Source organism: Bidens hawaiensis, unplaced genomic scaffold, assembly GCF_021521415.1.
Source record: "Bidens hawaiensis isolate Kalapana, Puna unplaced genomic scaffold, B.hawaiensis_p1.1 tig00007258_1, whole genome shotgun sequence".
Lineage (NCBI taxonomy): Eukaryota > Viridiplantae > Streptophyta > Magnoliopsida > Asterales > Asteraceae > Bidens > Bidens hawaiensis.
In genome coordinates, this window is record NW_027491502.1 from 1 (window position 1) to 22168 (window position 22168).

General features: G+C 34.8%; 1 protein-coding gene across 1 annotated transcript; it reads right to left on the reverse strand.

Moving 5' to 3' along the window:
- Window positions 1–10844: 10844 nt before the first annotated feature.
- On the reverse strand, window positions 10845–16540 carry LOC143634860 (uncharacterized). Its single transcript, XM_077102831.1, has 6 exons — window positions 16325–16540; window positions 16197–16250; window positions 12430–12503; window positions 11448–11565; window positions 11290–11348; window positions 10845–11194 (listed from the first exon to the last, which is right to left on the reverse strand). The coding sequence occupies exons 1-6, from the start codon at window positions 16439–16441 to the stop codon at window positions 11116–11118; spliced, it is 501 nt and encodes a 166-aa protein (XP_076958946.1). The 5' UTR covers window positions 16442–16540; the 3' UTR covers window positions 10845–11115.
- Window positions 16541–22168: the final 5628 nt, after the last annotated feature.

Below are 22168 nucleotides of genomic sequence, written 5' to 3' on the forward strand. Positions count from 1 at the left end.
AGATATAAAACATTAAACATTCATACTTATAGAAATAGCATGATACTGAATACGTGGTCCGTTTTGTGTTTAATTACTTTTAGTTTTGAGTCACACTAGTTTACCTAAATAAATGGTTATTTTAGTTTTAAAAATCACATTTGTCCAAACATGTTTTTTTAGGCTTAGCATTTTATAATTTATTAATAATTAATAATAAATATATAAAATATACCATCATCATCTTCATCGTACTTAGTATATTTCACCAATAGCAAAACTATGATAGAGTCTGAGGAGTTTAAGATGTAGACAACATTATCTTTAACCCATAAGGATAGAGAAGCTGCTTCGGTAAGCAGGGGTGGCCCTATAGTTATGCCGGGTGAAGCTAGGGCTTTAGGCCCCCGATTAAAAAGTTTAAACTTTTATATATACACCAAAAAGGATATTAAAATTAGTTTAATGAGAAAACACCATAAGTAGTTGTTGCTCCAAACTCCAGTGGCTGAGGTACAAGGCTTCCGCCTTCGAAAGGTTTTCCAGACTCGGGTTCGATTCTATTAGGATGCAAGTGTTTTTTTAAGTTTTTTCTTTGTTCATGGTTTATTGAATGAGATTCTAATTTTTCCATAGGCCATGTTTATACAGCTTTTTTTCATTGTTGTTTGGAAATGTAGAAGAGAGTTTGGTGTTTTATATGTTCCTTTTATTTGTATTATATATCAAAGTCATTTTCAAAACAAAATTGAAAAAAAAGTTTAATTTCATATATATGAAACACCGCAATCATTTAATTTATAAATTCTATAATTTCACCTCTCTAACTTTCGGTAAGACCCCAAATATTTATTTTTTTTGCTTTAAGCCCCCAAAATAGTTGGGTCGCCGCTGTCGGTGAGACCCCCCGACTCGATAGTAGTTTTGCATTAAGCTTTGGACATAAGACACATAACACTCAATCATTAGGACATCGACTAACTGGTGCATGTGCCCTTGTCTTTCGGCTATCAACGCCATCCATGATGCCTGATTAACCTTCCGCAACTTTTAACGTTATTTTCACAAGATTATTAAAATAACGTCAAAATTAGTGCAATTTCATTTTTTCCCACACGAATGTTCACACATATATACATTATATGTCGCATTGTAAGCAAGATGTGAAATATATAAAATATACGTGAAGTAATATTAAAAGAGTATATTAGATGGATGTGTTGGTTGGTATTTTAAGGGAGCATGTCGTTTGTATGTAAGGAATTCTCCAAACTTTTTTTAGCAAGTAAAAGACCGAACACATGAGATCATCGTCCTGTTAAATACATCACTATTCCACTCGAAGAAAAGATAGTTGTAACTCGATCCACTAATCTATGAGGAGACCCACAACTAAAAATACCCACCTAATTAACTAATTAAATGTGTTTTAGAAAGTTGAATTTAAAGTTTTAACTAGAAAGATCTAATATATTTTATATTTTAACTTGTTGGGCAAGTTGGAAAACTGATTCTATGAAAAGTGTGGCCATATAAATATTTTCTCCACACATTATCATATTTAGCTTTGTAGTTAGTGACTAGATTCAATGGAAACTTTATAATATTGTAGGTTTGTATCAACAAGTTGACATACACAATTTTGTATTTTCTGAATTATGTAGATATTAATCTCAGATTTAAGTATTAATGTATTATGTGAGTATAAAATCAATAATTAAATAAGAACATAAACGTTTATTTCTATTCATAGAAGTTCTAACTTTAGGTTCGTATTCGTCTCTTTATACAACCAAGACTTCCGTTTTATAAGCAAGTCCGGCTCCGAGAAACACAAAAATTTTTGGGCCGAAGGCGAATCTAAATTTGGGCCTTAAGACTTAAGTAAAATATAAACTCGATAACGCAAATAAAAAAACAAATCATACGATGATAATATTAATTTCAATACACAAAACATAAATATTGTAGCAAAATAATCTAATTTACATACCTAAACGAAACGCGATGCTCGCATTGCATTTTTTGAAGCAAAACTCTCGATCAATTCTTGATAATCTATGCTTTCCAACACATCGCTCACAATAGATATCATCGCCAAGACATTAAGTCTTTCTTGGGACATTGTGTTAATTCAATAAACAAAAACAAAGTAACAATTAACAATCAAACCTACTGTTGACATAAACTGATAAACTGATAAACAACAATTCAACAATATATTTTTATAACAAAACTGACAAACTGTTAGTCTGTTACTAACCCAAACTGATAAACTGAACTCACTAACTTTTATAATAAAAGTATAAAACTAAACAAATTATTTTAGAAATTAACAAGAAGTCAGATTGTCAGAACTCAGAACTATAACCGCTGACGGAGTCGGACTGTCGGAGCAGGGTTGGAGCCGGCTGCGCCGCTGCGGTGGTGGTGGAGGGCCTGCAGGTTGCCGGCGATCGAGGTGGTTGGTGGCTAGCTGGCTGCCTTCTTGAGTTTTTGTGGTACACTGGTACGTTGGTATGGAATTAGAAGATTGGTGGTGGTATTTTATTTTTTTAAAACCCTTCAGACTTCCATTCCATGAAATCGTGAATGATGAATCATAAATGGGTATGGGCCTAAACAAATTTGGAAGATTGGGCTACAAACAATTCATAAATCATAAATGGGCCTAAACAATTTTTTTTTGTAAAATATAAAAAGAAAAATAAAAAATTTTCGGGCCTACCGGGTGGTCGGGCCTATGGCGGTCGACTACCCTGCCATGGGCCTGGGCCGGTCCTGTTTATAAGTAACGAACCATCACAACTTCATCAATCATGCGACAACATATTTCTATATGAAATGAAGTTGTTTACAAATTGTATGATTGATGAAAGTTTGGTAAACAATCGACAGTAGTAACTTAATACCGCTTAATAACAATTTGGTCATTCAATAGCATATGATCGTCAATAGTAAGTTACTACTGATCTTGGGTAGTTTATCGTCAATGATATATGATCGTCAATAGTAAGTTACTACTGATCTTGGGTAGTTTATCGTCAATGATATAAGGACATCAATAACAAGTATGCATCAACAACTTGGATATCAATAATAACGGAGTTACTATTGATAAAGTTGATGTTGATGAGTTTACTACTGATGCATGTTTATACAATAATTAATTGTTGCTTTTTTCAGTTTCAGTAATTAACTCCCATGTTAGGAATACACAAAATATAAGAGTATATGTAATGGGGTGTTTAACCACCTATGTGACACCCCGAAAACGCTCTACACCGCTACTGAGGCCACAAGGATTCGTCAACAATTATAAGTATATATAATCAGTAAAAGGTTATGAATAGTAACCTTACCATTTAGGTTTTGCCATGTGATATCCTTTAATGTTTTTATTTAACTTTTAATAATTTTTTTCATAATAATTTTCGTTTGTTATTTTCCTAAAAAACTAAATGCATAGTTATAAGTTATAACGCATAGCGGAAGCCAACATGGCTATTATAGAAAATGAACTTAAACTTCATCAACAAGCAGGGCCGGCTTAGGGGTGTGGCCGGGTAGTCGATGTCCACAGGCCTGACACCCGCTAGGCCCGAATTTTTAAAAAAAAATTTATATGTATTTTTATGAAATTTTTTTATGTATAATCAATGTTTCAACATAATTTTGTAACCACTATCTTGGTCTAGTGGCAAAGAGGCATGACCTCTAACCAAGAGGTTGTGGGTTCAAGTATTAGTTGAGACATTTTATTTTTATTTTTATTTTTATACACAAGTTTTTAACACAACTCAAATCATAACTAAGTAAACCCGCTTAAGATTAAAGGTTTAAACCCAAAAAAAAAATTGTTCCTTTTACTTAAGGCAAAAAAAAATTCGCCTTTGGCCCAAAAACAATTTCGTCTTTTCGAAGCCGGCCCTGTCAACAAGTATTATATATAGTATTAAAAGCATCTATACTATTTTCTAAAAGTATTTATTTCAATTAAAACCTAACCTTTTACTACTAATATTAAATCCTCACCAATTTTTCTCACACCATTAATAATCGAATCCTATAAACTTATACCGTTCTTCAATAAGATATCCTGATGATAAAGTAATGCATTTTCTAAGTAACTGGCTTTAAATTTAAATCTCACAAAATATAAGTTATGAAATTTAGAAGTAAAGTAGGCATGAAAAAAAAAAGAATGCTTCCATTATAAATCATATAATATAATTTTAATTAAAATTCGTTTATTTAATAATAAAAGTCAAAGATGCAAATCCCATAACTTAAAAAAAATGGGTGGCTGGCCGTTGGCTTGACTGAGGTGTTTACTGCCCCAAATCAGTCTGCAGGGTCACTAACTCTATTTTATTCCCAAAGTTTAATAATTGTTAATATTTTAATTTATGGAATAATAATAATAAAAAAATAAACCAAACATGTTTTGAGCCTTACATTTTGCTTGTGCACCTCATATTCGTAGCATAATTAAAAGATGACCACGTGGTCACATTAATCACGTTGGCTGTGACTTCAATTATGGCGACTATGAAAAGGTAGTAATAGTATAAAATAAACGGGAGTATAAAGGATTAAAGGTACCTCATAAACTGGAGTATAAAGGCGTAAAGGTACCTCAAAAATCTATCTTATATTCAACTCCTTCAACTTTGATTATCTCATACTTATTTAGTTTTTCTCATACTGAAGGCTGATCATGTTAAACCAATCATACGGTAAGGTTAATGGGACAACCTTTACTCATTCTTGTGTCCTCTAAAATTTTATATTTTTAAGTGTGGCATAATTACTTTTCTTAAATTATATTACGTATGTCTATTAAGGATTATGATAGTTTTAATAACTCTTACGAGTTGTGAGAACTCGAAAGAACTTCATTTAATATATTTTTCCAACTTTTTTATATGTATTATATGCAAATTACATTTATACTTTTTTTTTGCACGAGCCGACTATTAAAACATGTGTAATGAGTACTTATGTTATGCATTCTCGCTAAACTGTAACAACTCGTTACACGTGTTTTTACCACTACAGGGCTTTGAGGGGGGTCGGGTAGGGCGACCGCTCTCGGCCCGATCACCCAAGTAAGCCTGAACTTTTATAATTATATATATATATAATGTTTAAACCCAATTACACAATTCATTTAAGTTTATTTTTATATATTAAAAAAAGAATTTTACATAACCAAAATTATAATCTAATAAGCTCATTTAAAAATTTAATTATTTAAACCCAATAAAAAAAATTGTTTTTACTTAATGCCTAAATTTGTTTTTGTAAGGCCCCGTTCCCGGTAGCCCTACTTTAGCGTCGGATTTACTCATAAACACAATTCTACAAATCAGAGTTTATTAAAACTTTCGCGGAATATAAATTGTAACCGTTTATTACAAAACATTTAATCTTTTATTTAAAACCGTAACATAAACCATCATATGAAAACATCATCTCTTCCATCTTCAAATGCCAGCCGTTCAACCCATGCCATGTGCCATCCTCATGCTAGCTCTATAGCCTGATCACCTGCGTGCATACTAAAAGTCAGCTACACTGAGTGAGTTCTAGTTAATCAAGCAACTTACCATACAACCATTACATGCAATTATATACGTATCCGAAGACACATAGTCCGCTTATCTATACTGCTCAGCTTACCGCTTAACCACTTACTCGTCACTTACGTCTTAGCCACTTGTTTACGGAAGCACATAGAGGCTTACCCTCTCAAGCACTCACGTTATGCCACTTAATAACGGAGGCACGCATAGGCTTACCCTACCACGCACTGACGTCATGCCACTTTATATAACGAAGGCACGTATAGGCTTTGTACTATCGTCATGCCACTAACACCGTTACTAGACTCTTTCCACTTCTAACACACTCTACCTATGCTTGCCTACAACACACTTCCTATCAATTCATCATTTAAATAAAAAACAAGTCACATCATAACATTCACACGCACTAATAACCACTTGGCAATCATCCTCCTTGACGATACGTGCAATATCCGAATATCGTTCACGCACCGTCAAGCATTATATAACAACTAACTTGTATAACATCTAAAGCATACACATACCACTTAAGGTAAGTGTATTCATACTTCACGTCGAGTATGCACACAACCCTGAAAACATAACAAGGAAATGGGGCTAGAAACTCACCTGAATTATGTTACGTTCACCGATAGTAGTTATTCATTTCTTGAGCTGTGTACGACTAACTGTATAACAATTACACGTATCAATTAACTATCACTATCTATATCGCGTTTCTAGTTTATTCATAACCCACAACGAACGGGGGTTCAGGGGCAGCGCCCCTGGCAGCGGGGTCTAGGGGCGGCAGCCCCTAGCAGGGTCCAAGGGGCAGATCCCCTGGCTGGGGTCGAGCTGCCAGGTCACATTTTCCACTACGATTTTAAATTATTATTTAATTCGCCCACTTGTTTTCTATAACGAATTAAGCATGATTCGTTATTATAATACTGTCTAATTCGTTATCAAAACACCGCCTAGTTCGTTATCTTGACTTAGCGAACTTAGTGGGCTAATTCGTTATCTTGCCATGACGAATGGACGAGTAACGAATCAGCTAACATGGTCATATTCGCTATCCTCATTCGTCATTTCTCCTTAACGAATCACTTAGTGAGCTGCTTCTAGTTCGTCCTCCCATCTTAACGAATTGCCATAACGAACTGGCTACCATTCTGTTAACGAATCACCGCTAATTCGTTAGAATTCCATAACGAATTAGGGTTAGGGTTTTGTCAGACGTCAAACGTCACATCTGATGTGACACAACCTCCGGCGCCGCCGTTTCCGGAAAAACTTGAATCTCGCCGGAAAAGCGAGATCTCACTCGTTTGGCCACCGTTTTCACCGTTTTTCGTCCCGTTCGATCCAGATCTGAGCTAGGGTGGTCCCTAAGCTCATCTTAGGTTCGGTTTATACCCGATTCCACCCGGATCTCGTGACTTCAACGGTTTAACGGTGTCGGCTCGTTGTTTCATGACTAAATCTAACGGGTTTGTATCTCTACAATATCATACTATCATTACCTCGGGTTGATGCTCGGTTTCTTCTTCTATTTAGGCTAAAGAGAAAGTAGGATGAGAGAAAGCTAAGTGTGTGTTTTGTGTGGTGTATGGAATATGTGAAATGAAAAGGATTAAATGGTGATTTAAGGCTTAAATATTATGGATCATGGGCTTGAGCCCATGGTCCATCTTCATTCCTTATTAACCCAAGTCCATAACCTATGTCCATTACCTAACACTAGGCCGACCCATGCTAACTCCTACTCTATTTATTATTTTTCTGCTAACTCGAGTAAACTTTCTCACCAAAAATAAATAGTATAATTAATATTAATTTAGAAATTTCGAGATGTTACAGTTATTGTATTTAACCCAAAGAAAATAATAAACTGCCTGATCAATTTTCAAGACAATGATAGTAATTTTGGTTGGTTGAGAGACTTCGTGTGTATTGTTGGGTGGGGTTCATGTTCTTTGATTTGGTTATTGTATCTGCTGTCTAACCTCTTGCTAGTTTTTAACAATACAAATTTTGTTGGTTATTCAAAAAAAACACAATGATAGGAATTAGGGGTGAGCAATAACTGAATCCTTAACCGAAACTGAACTGAACCGAAAACCGAATTAACCAAAATTAATCGAACCGTGCCGAACTCTTCATTTTTTTTTTTCATATTTCAAGTCTTTTATCATTTATTTCATGTATTATATGTATTAATTGTTTAATACTTTCATTTTCATTTATTTATATCTCCATTTCATGTATTAATATCTCAATTTCATATATTTATACATTCATTCATGTGGTTATACCTTCATTTCATTTATTTTTAAACAAAATTTTAGCCTAAATTTGATATTGATTATTAAACAATATTAACCGAGCCGAACCATACACACCCTTAACAGGAATCATACTCATTTTTATTTGATTCAATATGAAGTATATATACGTGCAATGGTGGACGGTATCTAATTTAATATTGCATAATAAACTATAAAATATATTTTCAATGTTATTATTGTTTTGAGATTCTTTCATAATCTTGGTAGTTGGTGGATGCATAGAAAATTACAAAATCCAATGGTGAGGGTAGGTGTGGGATTAGAAAACAACCACCAACTACCACAATTAATTAATTACAACATTTACTAAATAATAATGATGGGAAGGGTTATTTTGAGAATCATAATGAGTTTTAAGAACTTTAAAAACTAAATTTTGAACCACACATTTAATTAAATGGTATGAAATATGTGGCTGAGATTAAATTTAATTAAAAAATGAAGCAGGAGAGAGAATAAGTATTTTTGATAATTACACAAGTTTAAACGTTAGTTACACATGTGTAAAAAGTCGATTCGGTATGTAAAAAGATACCGTAATTTTTTGTACATCACTTACACTTACGTATTACACATATGTAAAAAAATTCGAAAAAAATTGTTACGTTGAGTTCTTTCAAGTTCTTAAAACTCAAAATGGTTCTCAAAAGAAATCAATCCTAATAATGATTAAACTTTTTTAACAATTAATTTGGATCATTGACGAACCACAGATCCATCCACTCATTCTCATTTCCAAGTATCGGAGTTCACCCTTATGAGAAAACCCACCATAAGTGAGAAAACCTCATGACCCAACATGAACTTTTTTTATTTTTTCTTTTTACAGGTGAAACTTAAACTCAAGACTTTCCATTTTTAAAATAAAATTTTTGGATGTCTCACCTTAACAATGGTGAGCTATGAATCATTAGCAAATAATAATGATTAAATGGTACTTTTAATCATATTCTATTAGTCAAATTAAAATTAAACAAAATCAAACAAAAGGAATAAAGAAAGTAATATTCTTCGGTCTACAAGACCAATTTGGGTTCCATATTGCATTAATTGTTTATTGCCATCTTAGTTAATTATAAATGCACGATTTGGTGTTAATCACGTTTTAAATACATATACATCTTACCAAATGCTAGGTAAATATTTGTCTTTCCAAGAGGTGAGGGGAAAGTCTAATGTTATCAAATTATATGTAATAATCATTTAAATATATACACATACATGTTTTTACCAATCATTTAAATAATAATTTATTCTAATTATATAAAACTATAAACTGATCAATGTTCTAATCACACCTAGTTGGTGACTACTTGGTTCAAATCAAATACCAAAACTGTTCACAAATCCATTTTTAGCCATGTTTAGAGGCCTAAACCATCCACTCTAGTGCTTTTAACTAAAAAAAAAATATTCTGAATGGTCTAATCACACTTGGTTAGAGGTGCACAAATCGGGTTTTCTAAATACCCGGGTTCGGGTATAGAACCGGGTTCGGGTATGACCGGGTACGGGTATGACCGGGTATTGGTAATAATCGGGTAGGGTTCGGGTCGGGTATTGTCTCTAAAAATCATACCCTATGCATCGGATTCGGGTCGGGTATAGAACCGGGTATTCTAAAACCGGGTATTTGAATACCCTATTATCGGGTATTGAAAAAACTCTATTTACGGGTTTTTTTCTGGTTTTTTTCCAGTATTTTTTTATATAGATTGGATTTTTTAAAAGTTTACACTTTTTAGGGGTATTATTCGGGTATTTTTAAGGTATTTTTCGGGTATACATCGAGTATTTGACATACCTGGTTTCGGGTATTGGAAAACCTCGGTTCCGGGTTCGGGTATTACCAGGTACAAATCGGGTTTTCGGGTATTATCGGGTACAAATCGGGTCCGGTTCGGGTTCGGGTTTTAGTGCCAAAATGCATACCCTATACATACCCTACGGGTAGGGTCGGGTTCGGGTTCGGGTATTAGAAAAACCGGTTCCGGGTATTTATTTTGGGTCCGGTTCCGGGTTCGGTTTTTTTTTTCACCTCTACACTTGGTTGGTTCAAATCAAACACCAAAATTATTTACAAATCCATTTTTAGCCATGTTTAGAGACAATCTATTGCTTTTAGCTATAAAAAATAAAATTATACCACTTAACAAAAATCCCATCATCTTTTCAGCTTTTCTCTCTTTTAGTATTTGTTTTCTTTTAGACAACACTTAAGAAACTTGTACATATTACTTTTTGAGAGTTGATAGTCGGTAACAGTTGGGTGCTTACAGTTTAGTTCGGTTCGGTCAGACCAAATTTTACCGATTTAATGATTTAACGATTGAGTTTGAACCCTATTTTTTCATCACTATTAACGTATTAAAAGTTTAAAACTGATAAAGATGGGTTATAGAACTTATAGCTATAACATATACATATAACTACATGTGAAAAAAAATATATAAAAATAATAATAGGCCAAACAGCCTGTTCGGTTCACATAGCCAATTTCATGTTTCAGACCAGACCAAGCATTAAAACAAACAAACCATGAATCAAGCCGTTTAGATCTTAACCCGGCAAACGTGCTTCAACTTGGACGGGCGTTCGTTCGGTTTCCCGTTAAAGAATTTATAAGTAAATTTGAACTATTTATGACAACCAAACAACTTACCCACCTTTCATTATAGAAACGGGATCCACTTCACTTTTCCAAAAACATGGAAATAGACATCTCACCATCACACCCAACATTTTTCAGTCACAACACATACAAAAGTCTAACTTGGTATGCTAATAGCTAAGTGTTTGTACTTATTAGGTCAAGGGTTCAAACCTCACGATGGACAAACGTGTAGGATTGTCAGGTGTATGTGTTAGCCATTCTAAAAAAATCTATATTTTGACGTTGATTATCTGATTATCTCAAATTCAAACGACAAAAACATACCCAAATTGTATATAGAAGAAACCATTTATAACTCGTTCTCTGTTTATAAATAAATAAAATTCATATCATTTTCAAAATGCACATCCAGACGCCACTCAAGTGAAACTTATCATCAAACTCAACACCAAAAAGATTACAAAAAAAATTAATGAAAAGCGATTATGACAGCAACACACTTACAAACACTAATAACAAAACCTAGTGGCATCAAAACTTAAAAAAAAGTAGTTGAAAACCAGAATCGTGACTCACCGAGCCTCTTTGAATCCTTTAACTATATCTCAGTATCAAATAAACGGATAGTCACTTTTGACACGATTGAACGAGCAAAAGGTATGTAGCTTAAACTGTACCTGAAAAAGATTCCAAACATGTTACATTTTCATACTAAAGAATCGACATTTATGTCATCAGGGTGAAGATTTAGCATTGAAGTTGACAAGCTTACCAGATAAGTGCACCTATCTCACATAGTATCGCGATAATAGTTAATAACTTGCTGTGAATCTGCAACCGAATGCAAGAAAAGGTTATCTCATAAGTTTATAATCTAACCGATTGACTGCTAATAATAAAAAGGTTGGTGTTGGTGTTGGTGTTTCTTACCCAAAGAGCACAAATGAGGGCTAGAACAACGAACCCAATATAAATACAAGTGGCATATAAACGAACTGGGTCAAACATCATTCGTAGTTGTCGTGTAGGTCCCATGAGGAAAGTTGTGCTGTGAAACAACAAAAAGAAAAAAGTTTTAGAAAATCCAAACATATACAAGATTACTTTTTTGGATGACCAAATTTCCTTTTTTGACAATTTTTAAGACAGTCACATTTTATAGGGGTATCAATTGCTGACACGAACTGAAATACTAGTATACTACACGATATGACAACAATCACGTATTTGGTTGTCATGTCAAACACGTTTAATATACATGTCGTGTTCAGATTGATCTGCTTAACTCGTTTAATTAAAGGAGTCCTGTTCGGGTTGGCGTGTTTACCTTGTTTTATTTAACAGGATGTGTTTGGGTTGACCTGTTTAACCCATTTACTTTATGGCACGTTTGACACATTTATTATAACCCGCCAACCCGTTCACAGCTTAATTATCACCCATCTACCTGTTTACAACCCACCAATCCGTTTGGCTCATTAAGACAAATGGGTTAAACAATTCCTGTTTAAGTTACACAAACTTAAGTCTGTCCGGCACAAATAAATGTATAGGCTGTGTTCAGGTTCAAATATTCAACCCGACACTATTGACACTCTTCTATTTTCCATATTTCATGACTTCAAACTCTTGATGCCTTTTATTGATGCCTTTTACCTGATCAACCCAGATCCTTAAGTAAGCAGTTAAAACTTAAAAACACATGTTAAGCCCCGTTTAGAGTAAAAACACAGATTTGATAATGTATAATAATGCTAATATAAATACAAGAAAACATGTATGAAAACCGATGTGTGTTCACTAAGTTAAAACTGTACTCGTACTTTATTTCTTCCAATTTCAGAACATCAAATTAGAAATGCAAGCCCAAAATATATCTTAAATGCTACTGGATTAACAAACTAAAACACACCTTCCAACAGCCAACAAGTTGCCAAAGGTAAACAATACAGCAAACTTAATTGGTATGGCAAACACAATCGTCGACTGCAAAACAACCATTCATAAAAATGATGTTAAAACTTAAAAGTGATATTCTAAATAGTTTCTGATACTTGCAGATAAAAAGTGAGGAATTATACCTTTTATGTTCTCCAAGTACAGTTTATATATCCCTAACCCTAATTTGATTTGTGATAAATACTTAATCATTTGGTTTATTTAGAATTTCATGCAGAATTAAAGCTAAACTATACTGTATAGTAAAAACCATTGTCGGTTATAGTGCAAACATCTTATTGGGCAACGTGGCAACCCCTGGTAATGACACAGCATCAATTAACTTTTCTTTTTTTAATTTGTTATCTTTTTTGTATCATAACCTATACGAGAGCTGATACTGTTTTGGACGTTTACTATTACTTTTATGCCAGTACCGTATTGTTTTTTTTAAGATGTTAATCTTTGTTAGCATAAGCTATGCGAGTGCCGATATTGTTTTGAGCATTTACAGATGTTAATCTTTGTTATCATATTCGTGTTGTATTTCAAGTCGTGTCATGAATTGGTACCCCTAGAAAATGTGACTCTGTCTTAAAAAATTGCCAAACATGTTAAAGAAATTTGAAAAGCGTGCCTTAGCATGGGCAGGCTTCTACCTTGGACCTCTTCATTGGACTATGACTGCGTAGATCACGAATTCGACCGCAACCAAAATGTAAGAAAGCAAGATCAGCGTAATGACTGCTTTAGACATGTAGAGTAATGAGCAATCATGACTAGGCATAGATAAAAGCCCGCCCATGCTAAGGCATGCTGCTCAAATTTCTTTAACATGTTTGCCATATTTTTAAGACACAGTCACATTTTCTAGAGGTACCAATTCATGGCACGACTTGAAATACAACACGAATATGATAACAATCACGTTTTTAGTTGTCATGTCTAACACGTTTAATAAACACGTCGTGTTCAAGTTGATATGTTTAACCCGTTTCACACATTTATTACAAACTGCCAACCCCTTTACAACTTGATTACCACCCCTCAACCCATTTACAACCATCTAAGGTAGCGTTTGTTATGCAGTAATGACAGACGGAATGGAATGATTTATTACGTAGGAATGAAATAAGATGTGTTTGGTTGCACAATGGAATGGAATCATCCATTACACATGGAATCCCATTCCATCAAAACCATTCCTTCTCACCCCCCTTCTTTTTTTAAATTCCATACCTCCTTCAACCTACTTTCTCAACAACACCATCATCTAACAACAACCATCGCCGCCACCACCACCACTACCATAGCCACCACCATCATCTGACCACCACCGCCACCGTCACCACCACCACCGTCGCCGCCATCACCACCTCCCCACCACCACCACCTTACCACCAAAGCTATCACCGCCACCATCGTCGTCATAACCACGACAACCATTGTCACCGTCGCCACCCTACCATAACCGTCACCACCACTATCACTTCCTGGCCACCACCACCATCATCACCACCCTACCACCGCCATCACTACTAATGCTACCATCGCTTGACCACCACCACCACAACCACCACCCCCGCCGCCTGACCGCCACCACCACTGTCGCCACCGCCACCACCATTTTCATCTCCAGAGCTACCACCACCGTCGCCATTTCATTTTTTTTTTTTTTTGTAAAAAAATATATATTTTGGGATAAGAATATTTTTATTATTTCTATTTCATTCCTAAATTTTTTTTCGGATACCAAACAATATAAAGTAATTATTCATTTCATTCTCATATGTTAACCAAACAAGACAAAGGAATGGTAATGATCCATTTCATTCCTTTGTCCATTCCATTCCTCCTCCCATTTCATTCCCCCTTCATTCCATTCCTTTCAACCAAACACACCCTAATTCGTTTGGCTCATTCACATAAATGGGTTAAACAACTTTTGTTTAATTTACACGAACTAAAGTCTGTCCGGCACAGATAAATATATGGGTCGTGTTCGCATTCAAATATTCAACCCGGCAAGATTGACACAATGACACCACAGATTTTTTGCAATATATAATGACTTAAAAGTTCAAACCCTTGATGCTTTTTACCTAATCAACCAGAACCCTAAATCAGTAGTTAATGCTTAAAACACATGTTAAACTGTCCTTAGGTGGGGTCTTAAATTCAATTTATGACCATCAAGTTGCATAATCTAATAATTCAAATTTAAACCAATGCATGTACAGTTAAACTGTACACGTATTTAATTTCTTCCAATTTCAGAGCATCGAATTGGAAACACAGGCCCAAAAGATAGCTTAAATGCTACTAAACTAACAAACTGATGCGCACCTTCCAATAGCCAACAAGTTGCCAAAAGTAAACAATACAGCAAACTTAATCGGTATGGCAAAAACAACTGTTCATAAACATGATGTTACAACTTAAAATTGATATGATGTTATCCATATGCAATTAAAATCAGGTTGCAAGTAGAGCTATAAGGAACCCGAACGGCGAACTGTTCTGCAGGAAGTTCATTTATGTTCGTTTGTTTAATAAATGAACAACCAAGAACAAGGAATTTCATTCAATTAACTAAATGAACGAACACGAGCAGAGGCCATGTTTGTTCAATTGCGTTCATGAACATCGGTAATGTGTTCGATTACGTTCGTTAATGTTTCTTTGTTTATGTTTGTTCATTAAAGGTTTTTATTATTTTTTAATGACATTTCTAATCTTATCATATAGATTTAAGAAAAATCATCAACTGTAAAGCAAAAATATACATGACTATTATGTGACTAATTTATATGTAAACTAACACATGAATATGAATGTTAAGATAAACCAACATAAACTTGGTAGCCGGACTGAACCGTTAACACACTGACCATTCTTGGTTAGCCATATCATATAAACATTATTTGTGACTTTGTGCTCATTTGTATTTGTTCGTTTGTGTTCATGAAGTGTTCACGAACAAGTTCATTTCCTCAGTGAACGAACAGGAAATTTCATTCAGTTATGTGTTGGCGAACCATTCACTTGTCCAATAAAAGCATAACGAACGAACATGAACAAGGCATTGTTAAATTCAGTTCGGTTACAGCCCTAGTTGCAAGCGTCAATGAACATAAACATTGTTTGGCAGGTTACAAATACAAACTCGTAGTTTCTAAATGGTTTCTGATACTTGCAGAACATATGTGTGAGCAATGATAGCTTTAATGTTCTCCACGTACAATACTTTATCATTTAGTTTCTTTTGAATTTTACACAGAATTAAAGCTAAATTATACTATAACAGTAAAAACCATTGTCGGTGATACTGCAAAAATCCTACTTGTCCACGTGTCAACCCCTGGTAATACTAATGCCACGTAATCAGTTAATTATTATTTTTTTGATAACCTATACGAGTATCGATCCTGTATTGGACGTTTACTATTACTTTCGTATTTAGTACCGGTACCGTATTTGCTTATTTAAAGATATTAATTTTTTTTTGGCATAAGCTATACAAGTGCCAATACTGTTTTGAGCATTTACATATTAATACTTTCGATTTAATTGTGGCACCGTAACGAACCTAAACGGTACCTTCTTATGAATAAAAAAAAAGCAAAAAAGCCCTAAAATCTATCAGTGATCTAATAACAACAACAACAATAACAATAACAATAATAATAATAATAATAATAATAATAATAATAATAATACAGTGAAAATGAAATCATGTACCAGAATCATACAGACGAGTCCAGCTAACGAACAGGCACCGAAGGCGTATAATCTCTGAATCAAATCAATAATTAGTAACGCTGTGTAATTATTTAGGGTTAATTAATTACAAATTATTATTATGGTACATGTGTGGAAGATAAATTGCAGAGATCGTCAGTTTCGTATAACAGATTATCTTGTAATTCTTCATCTTCTTCTGATTCTGCTGCTGCTGCGAATATTGATTTTGCTTGCTTCCACATTTTGCAATGGAAGAAAGTGGTTGAATCGAGTGGAAGTAGAAGTTATTGGTGGTGGAGTTGTAGGTTTTGAAAGTTGAGGGGTGTGTGTGTAAGTTTTCGAAAAGGAGAGGGAGTGTGGCGATGTTATTATCGGGTTGGGATCAGTTTGTTAAAACTTTAAAGGTTGAATTAAGTTGAGTTGACGAGTTTGTATTTATAAACTGGTTATGCCAATGTAGAAGGTGGGACCTCGGTTGAGATAAAGAGAACGGGTTTGTCACTCATGCTTTTTGGTGTGATGAAGAATCTAGTGATTGAATGTTCAGATAAATCAAATACCAAAGTGAACATATAAATTATAAAATAGACTCTTGCTCAGCTCTTAGTATATGTATAACCAAACCAACCATAAGGCCATGTCTTATAGGGATCAAGAAGGGTGCCACGTTGGAACATTTTTCGTGAGGGAGGTAACAAGCGCTATGGGATGGGAGAGGGAGTGTTAGGGAAGGAGAGTCGAGTCAAATGACTATTTTCAGCAATTAGAAAAAAAGTAGTTATTTACCACCTTAAATCTCATTCAAATAATTAACTACTATTCTATCACATCTTTGCTCAACACTTAATACATTTTGTACAATATGTAAAAACCATGAATCCTTCGGTGTTTGTTGTTATCACCCCTTACCTTTCCCCGAATTAGTTCCCGAGCATTTCGAAGAGTATAATTGGCCTGATTGACTAGTCCGTCCCAAAACAGCGCAATGTCTTCCTGAAACACAACTAACGCATACATATGCATTGAAAAAACATTCACAATAAATAAAAAAACCAATAGCATCTGCTCAAGAATTGTCGTCCCTGGTGAGATTAAGAGGACAAAATGGGAAGTGAATCTCTCTCTTTAAAAGGGTTAGTTTGGTAATTTTACCAACAAAATTTCTTACGTAACCATCGATTATATTCTACTACCAACCAAACACCCATTATTTCATTCCCCAAAATAACTCGTTATATTCTCCACATACAAACGCTACATTAAGATTCTTTTATCTCAATTTCCAGCCGATAAATCAGAATTCTATTTCCTCTATAAATTCCAACATGAACCACATTAAAAACCTGTGAAGGTGGGATCCTAAGTCCTCGGTATGACCTTCTACTTACTACATTGTGTATTATATTTATTAAATTATTATGGTCTACTAACTGAGGCCCATTGGGCTAGTTTTTATGGTGTCATTTTATAAAAATATATTAAAAAGCATGAGGGAATGTGGTTTAAAAAATAAAATTAGAAGAAATAATGGTAAAGATGGGGGTCAAAAGTGTAAAAGTATTTTTTTTACATAATCAAAAGCTGGGTACAGATGGGAGGCAAAATTATAAGAATTGTTTAATTTATGGATCTCGAGTAGCTCACATGCGGCTTGGCTCGTTTGCATTCCTAGTTAGTTCATAATCTTTCAGCTGGTTGATGTGAGTTAATTTCTTAAATAATTTTTTTGTAGATTCGGGAGTACAACAGGCAGCATCCATCAGCACTAGTTCTTGACACCACCGATGAACACGAGCAACTACTTGAAGAAGAACCACAAATTGAGTTAAGTGAAGAGGTTAATTAGTTAATGTCTAAAGCAGTCAATATGTTGGCCTTGCTTTCTTACATTCCGAGCGCAACCGAAATGTAAGAAAGGAGGACCATGCGTATTGACCGCTTTAGACATAGAGAAAATGGGCAATCATTACCGGGCATAGATAAACGCATGCCCATGTTAAGGCACGCTTTTCAAAATTCTTTAACATGCTTGGCATTTTTTTAAGACAAATTCACACTTTATAGGGGTATCAATTCATGGCACCACTTGAAATACAACGCTAATATGATGACAATCTCGTTTTTGGTTGTCATGTCTAACACGTGTAATAAAAATGTCGTGTTCAGGTGATATGCTTAACCCATTTAACACATTTATTACAAACCAAACCCATTTACAACCCACCAATCTGTTTGGCTCATTTACATAAATGAGTAACATTTTGTGGAGTTCGAGCGTGAGATATGTGGAAGCTATAGTTACTTGGGACGAAGAGCTTTTGAGTTACATTTCAAGGAGTTTCGACATCAGAATGGCATGCATCGACTTGTTATTCCAAACACCAAAAGCTTCCATGAAATTACATCTATTGAGGTGTTGATTAATGCCTTTTTTTAACTTTCTAATTATATTATTTTCGTTACCGGTGATATTTACATATATTGATCATAGCTACCTGGCTTACGTACAACTTGCAGGAAACGTAACTATGGGGGATAATAAAGAAAATTAAAGAGGTGAATACGTGATGTCTCGATATAGAGGAAGAATATGAAGATTAAGAGGGTAATATATATGACAGAAAGACATACGAGGAACTTAAAAAACGCCAAGACTTGATATGATAGATGCTGTCATTTACTGCAAGTAAATGGTAGCTCGTGATAAGTTCAAAAGTTACACCCTATTTTTTAAACCGTGAATATTTTTTTTCTTAGATTTAACTGAAATGTCATACCATGAGATTTGATTGCATTTGTGTCTTTGATTTTTAAGGAATAAATGTATCTATTGGATAAATTGTTTAAGTTGTCAAATGCAGATCTCGTACACCAAATCAACCAAAACAAATCATCACCATTTAAAGCCAAACTAAAACAAATAAATAAAAATTGTCAAACATATGACAAATCTTTTACATAAAACTATAACTATCATGGGCCACTATGAACATCCCCAAGATTCATACTCCTTGTCTTCATGGCCAGTCAACGATTTATTAGTTACATGTATATGCTCAAAAACAAAAAGCGACAGTGTACAAAAGCAGGTAAGTTTATAAATAAGATATGATGTGCATACCATTAGTAAATTAGTAAAACATAGACTTAGACAAACACTACTAAGGCATGCTTTCCATAGAACAGCACCCTCTTAGGTGAACGTGACGGTCTTCAGATACTATCACTCCAACCCTGGACTAACTTGTAGTCCGTCTACACACACGTGATGCATTTTTGGCCATGTACTAATCAGGTCGAAAACCAGTCAATATGCTCTCACACCGTGTGAGAGTGTGACAAAGTGGGAGAACCTCCCACAAAAGCAAATATCAATAGACAAACTCAACAAGTTGGTGTAGTTGAAAACAACTCCTAATATATTTTTGTTTTTTTTATTATAAATCCGATTACAATAAAGTGGCAGGCAAACGGGCAACAAGCTGCGCCGCAACCCCCTTTTGAATAGCAAAACCAATCCTGCTAAAAAATCGGGCAGAGATTTCTGCTAAAAAGGAGGCCCATGTTAACTTTCTCACGGATCCTCTTGAAGGGAGGTCTACTTTACGATCAGCTGATATTCTTGTGTTCGGGTGGGCAGGGGGGTAACACGCCTGCGTGGATCTTACAGGAGTGTCTCCTCTTGTTGGGCTCAGGGACCGTGGGTTTGTTGTGGATCAGGCTGCCTTGAAGGCTGAATCGGGCAAAGTTGCTAAACACGAGAAAGCTTGTTTAGATAATCGACATGTCTTTCTACCATTTGCCTTTGATACATTTGGGTTTCTGGCCCAGAGGCTGTGAAATTTTTGAGTAGGGTTCAGTGCATCGTACTCGGAACCTTTTCAGGTTCTAGGTCCCAAATCTTCGTTTTTAGCAGGATTTTTGTTTATTGAAAAAAAAAACATACATTCTGCAATTTGGCATTTTTAAAGTAATTGATGGACATTCTGCAATTTGGCATTTTGTTCAAGATTTTGGACAAAAGAATTGGTCAAGGGATGTTATTTTAAGGTTGGTGGTCTCTCTAGAACACGAAAATTCATACGGCTATAAAAAACATAATTAAGTAAACTTTTGACATTAATTAAGAATATATTTTGATTGAATGTTGTTGAGATGCATGATTACCGGTTACTGTAAGTTGTAAAAGAAATTGGGTGATTTGATTTGATGAAATATACAACAAAATTACTAGCCCATTTTCGTGCGCAAGTAGGGGTATAAACCAGCCGAGTTGAGCTTGAGCTCGATCGACTCGTTTTGACATACAAGGGATCTAGTACGGCTCGTTTCAAGCTCTTTCTCTAAAGCTCAATCTCGGCTCGTGAGTTGTTTTTCATGCTCGAGCTCGGCTCGTTAATTAATTAGTATATATATATATATATATTGAGAAAAACCTTAAACAGCTCGGCTGTGAAGTGTTAAGCTGATATAGAAAAGTCCAAAAGAGGTAAAACTTTAAAATACATAAGACTTCCCATACAAAGCTCGAGCTCGGGATCAATAACTAAACAAGCTTTATTTAAGACTCGGGCTCGAAAAAACTTGGCTCATTTCGAACTTTTTATCAATCCGAGCTTAACTAGACATCGAGAGATCGACTTGTTTACAAAACATTATATAAATAATAATAACATTATATAATAGTTCTGGAAGTGGAATCCAAAACACGTTCTATTATTATTTTAATAAATGTTGACATTTAACAAAAACTAGTTTACCATAAATATATCTATACAAAACGCGTTCATCTCTTTTAATTTTATATATCAATCGGATTCAAACATAATTGCAATAAAACTGTTTAGTCAAATCAAAGTTCTATGTCTTCCATTGAAGAAGTGAAGCACTTGCATATTCCTCTCCAAGAATTATCAGACGCAACTAACGCTTTTTCGAAACAAAATCTCATTGCAAAGGGTGGATTTGGGGATGTGTATAAAGGAACATCCGCAAAACATGGCGACGTCGCCATAAAGATGTTGGATCCTGGGCAAGGCCAAGGAGATCATGAATTTAAAACCGAGATTGCTTTATTGTCGGTTTATAAACATGAAAACATTGTTTCACTTGTCGGGTTTTGCAACGAAGACGGCACCAGATACTTGTGTATGAGTATGAAAGCAACGGCAGTCTCGAAAAGCATTTAAAGAGCGCAGATCTAACATGGATCCAACGACTTAAGATTTGCCTGGATGCAGCCCGTGGGCTACACTATCTTCATGATGTAGTTGGATCTGAACATAGAATTCTCCATCGTGATGTCAAGAGTTCAAATATTCTTTTGGATGAGAACTGGAAAGCTAAAATTGCCGATTTTGGGTTGTCTAGATTGGGCCCAGCGAATATGTCGTCTACCTTTCTTATTTCCAATGTTTGCGGCACAATTGGATATATTGATCCAGACTACTTCAATACTGGCTACCTCACACAAAAATCTGACGTTTACTCTTTTGGGATTGTATTGTTTCAAGTATTGTGTGGAAGGCTATCACATATTAGAAAGTACAAGGACGAGCGTCAGTTTTTGACTAATTTGATCAAGATACATTGGAGAAGGAAAACATTAGATGAGATCATTCATCCCGAAATACGTAATCAGATAAAGACGGCTTCCTTACTTACGTTTTCCAACATTGCCTACCAATGTTTGATGAGCGGAAATGAACGTCCAACAATGAAGAAGGTTGTGGATCAGCTGCAGAAAGCTCTTGATAATCAACTAGTAAGTTGTTTATGTGCTCGCCTAAGGGTTTCCATTTTTCTCGCTTTTCCATTATTTACCAATAAATGCAAAATTAAATAATATATTTTTTTGCCTGATGTTGGAATCCTTTGTTTGGTTGTTTGTCATAGGCACCAAGTGGTTCATGGTCAACTGATGATGACTTTGCCTCTCATAACCAAGGAAAGCCTGAAGGGTATAAATT

Excerpts from the sequence above, each read along its gene's own strand:
- LOC143634860 (XM_077102831.1), bottom strand. The coding sequence starts at position 16,441 with ATGTGGAAGCAAGCAAAATCAATATTCGCAGCAGCAGCAGAATCAGAA. Across the intron at positions 12,504-16,196 it reads GACTCGTCTGTATGATTCTG|TCGACGATTGTGTTTGCCAT; the intron begins GTACATGATTTC and ends GTTGTTTTGCAG. Across the intron at positions 11,566-12,429 it reads AACTTGTTGGCTGTTGGAAG|CACAACTTTCCTCATGGGAC; the intron begins GTGTGTTTTAGT and ends GTTGTTTCACAG.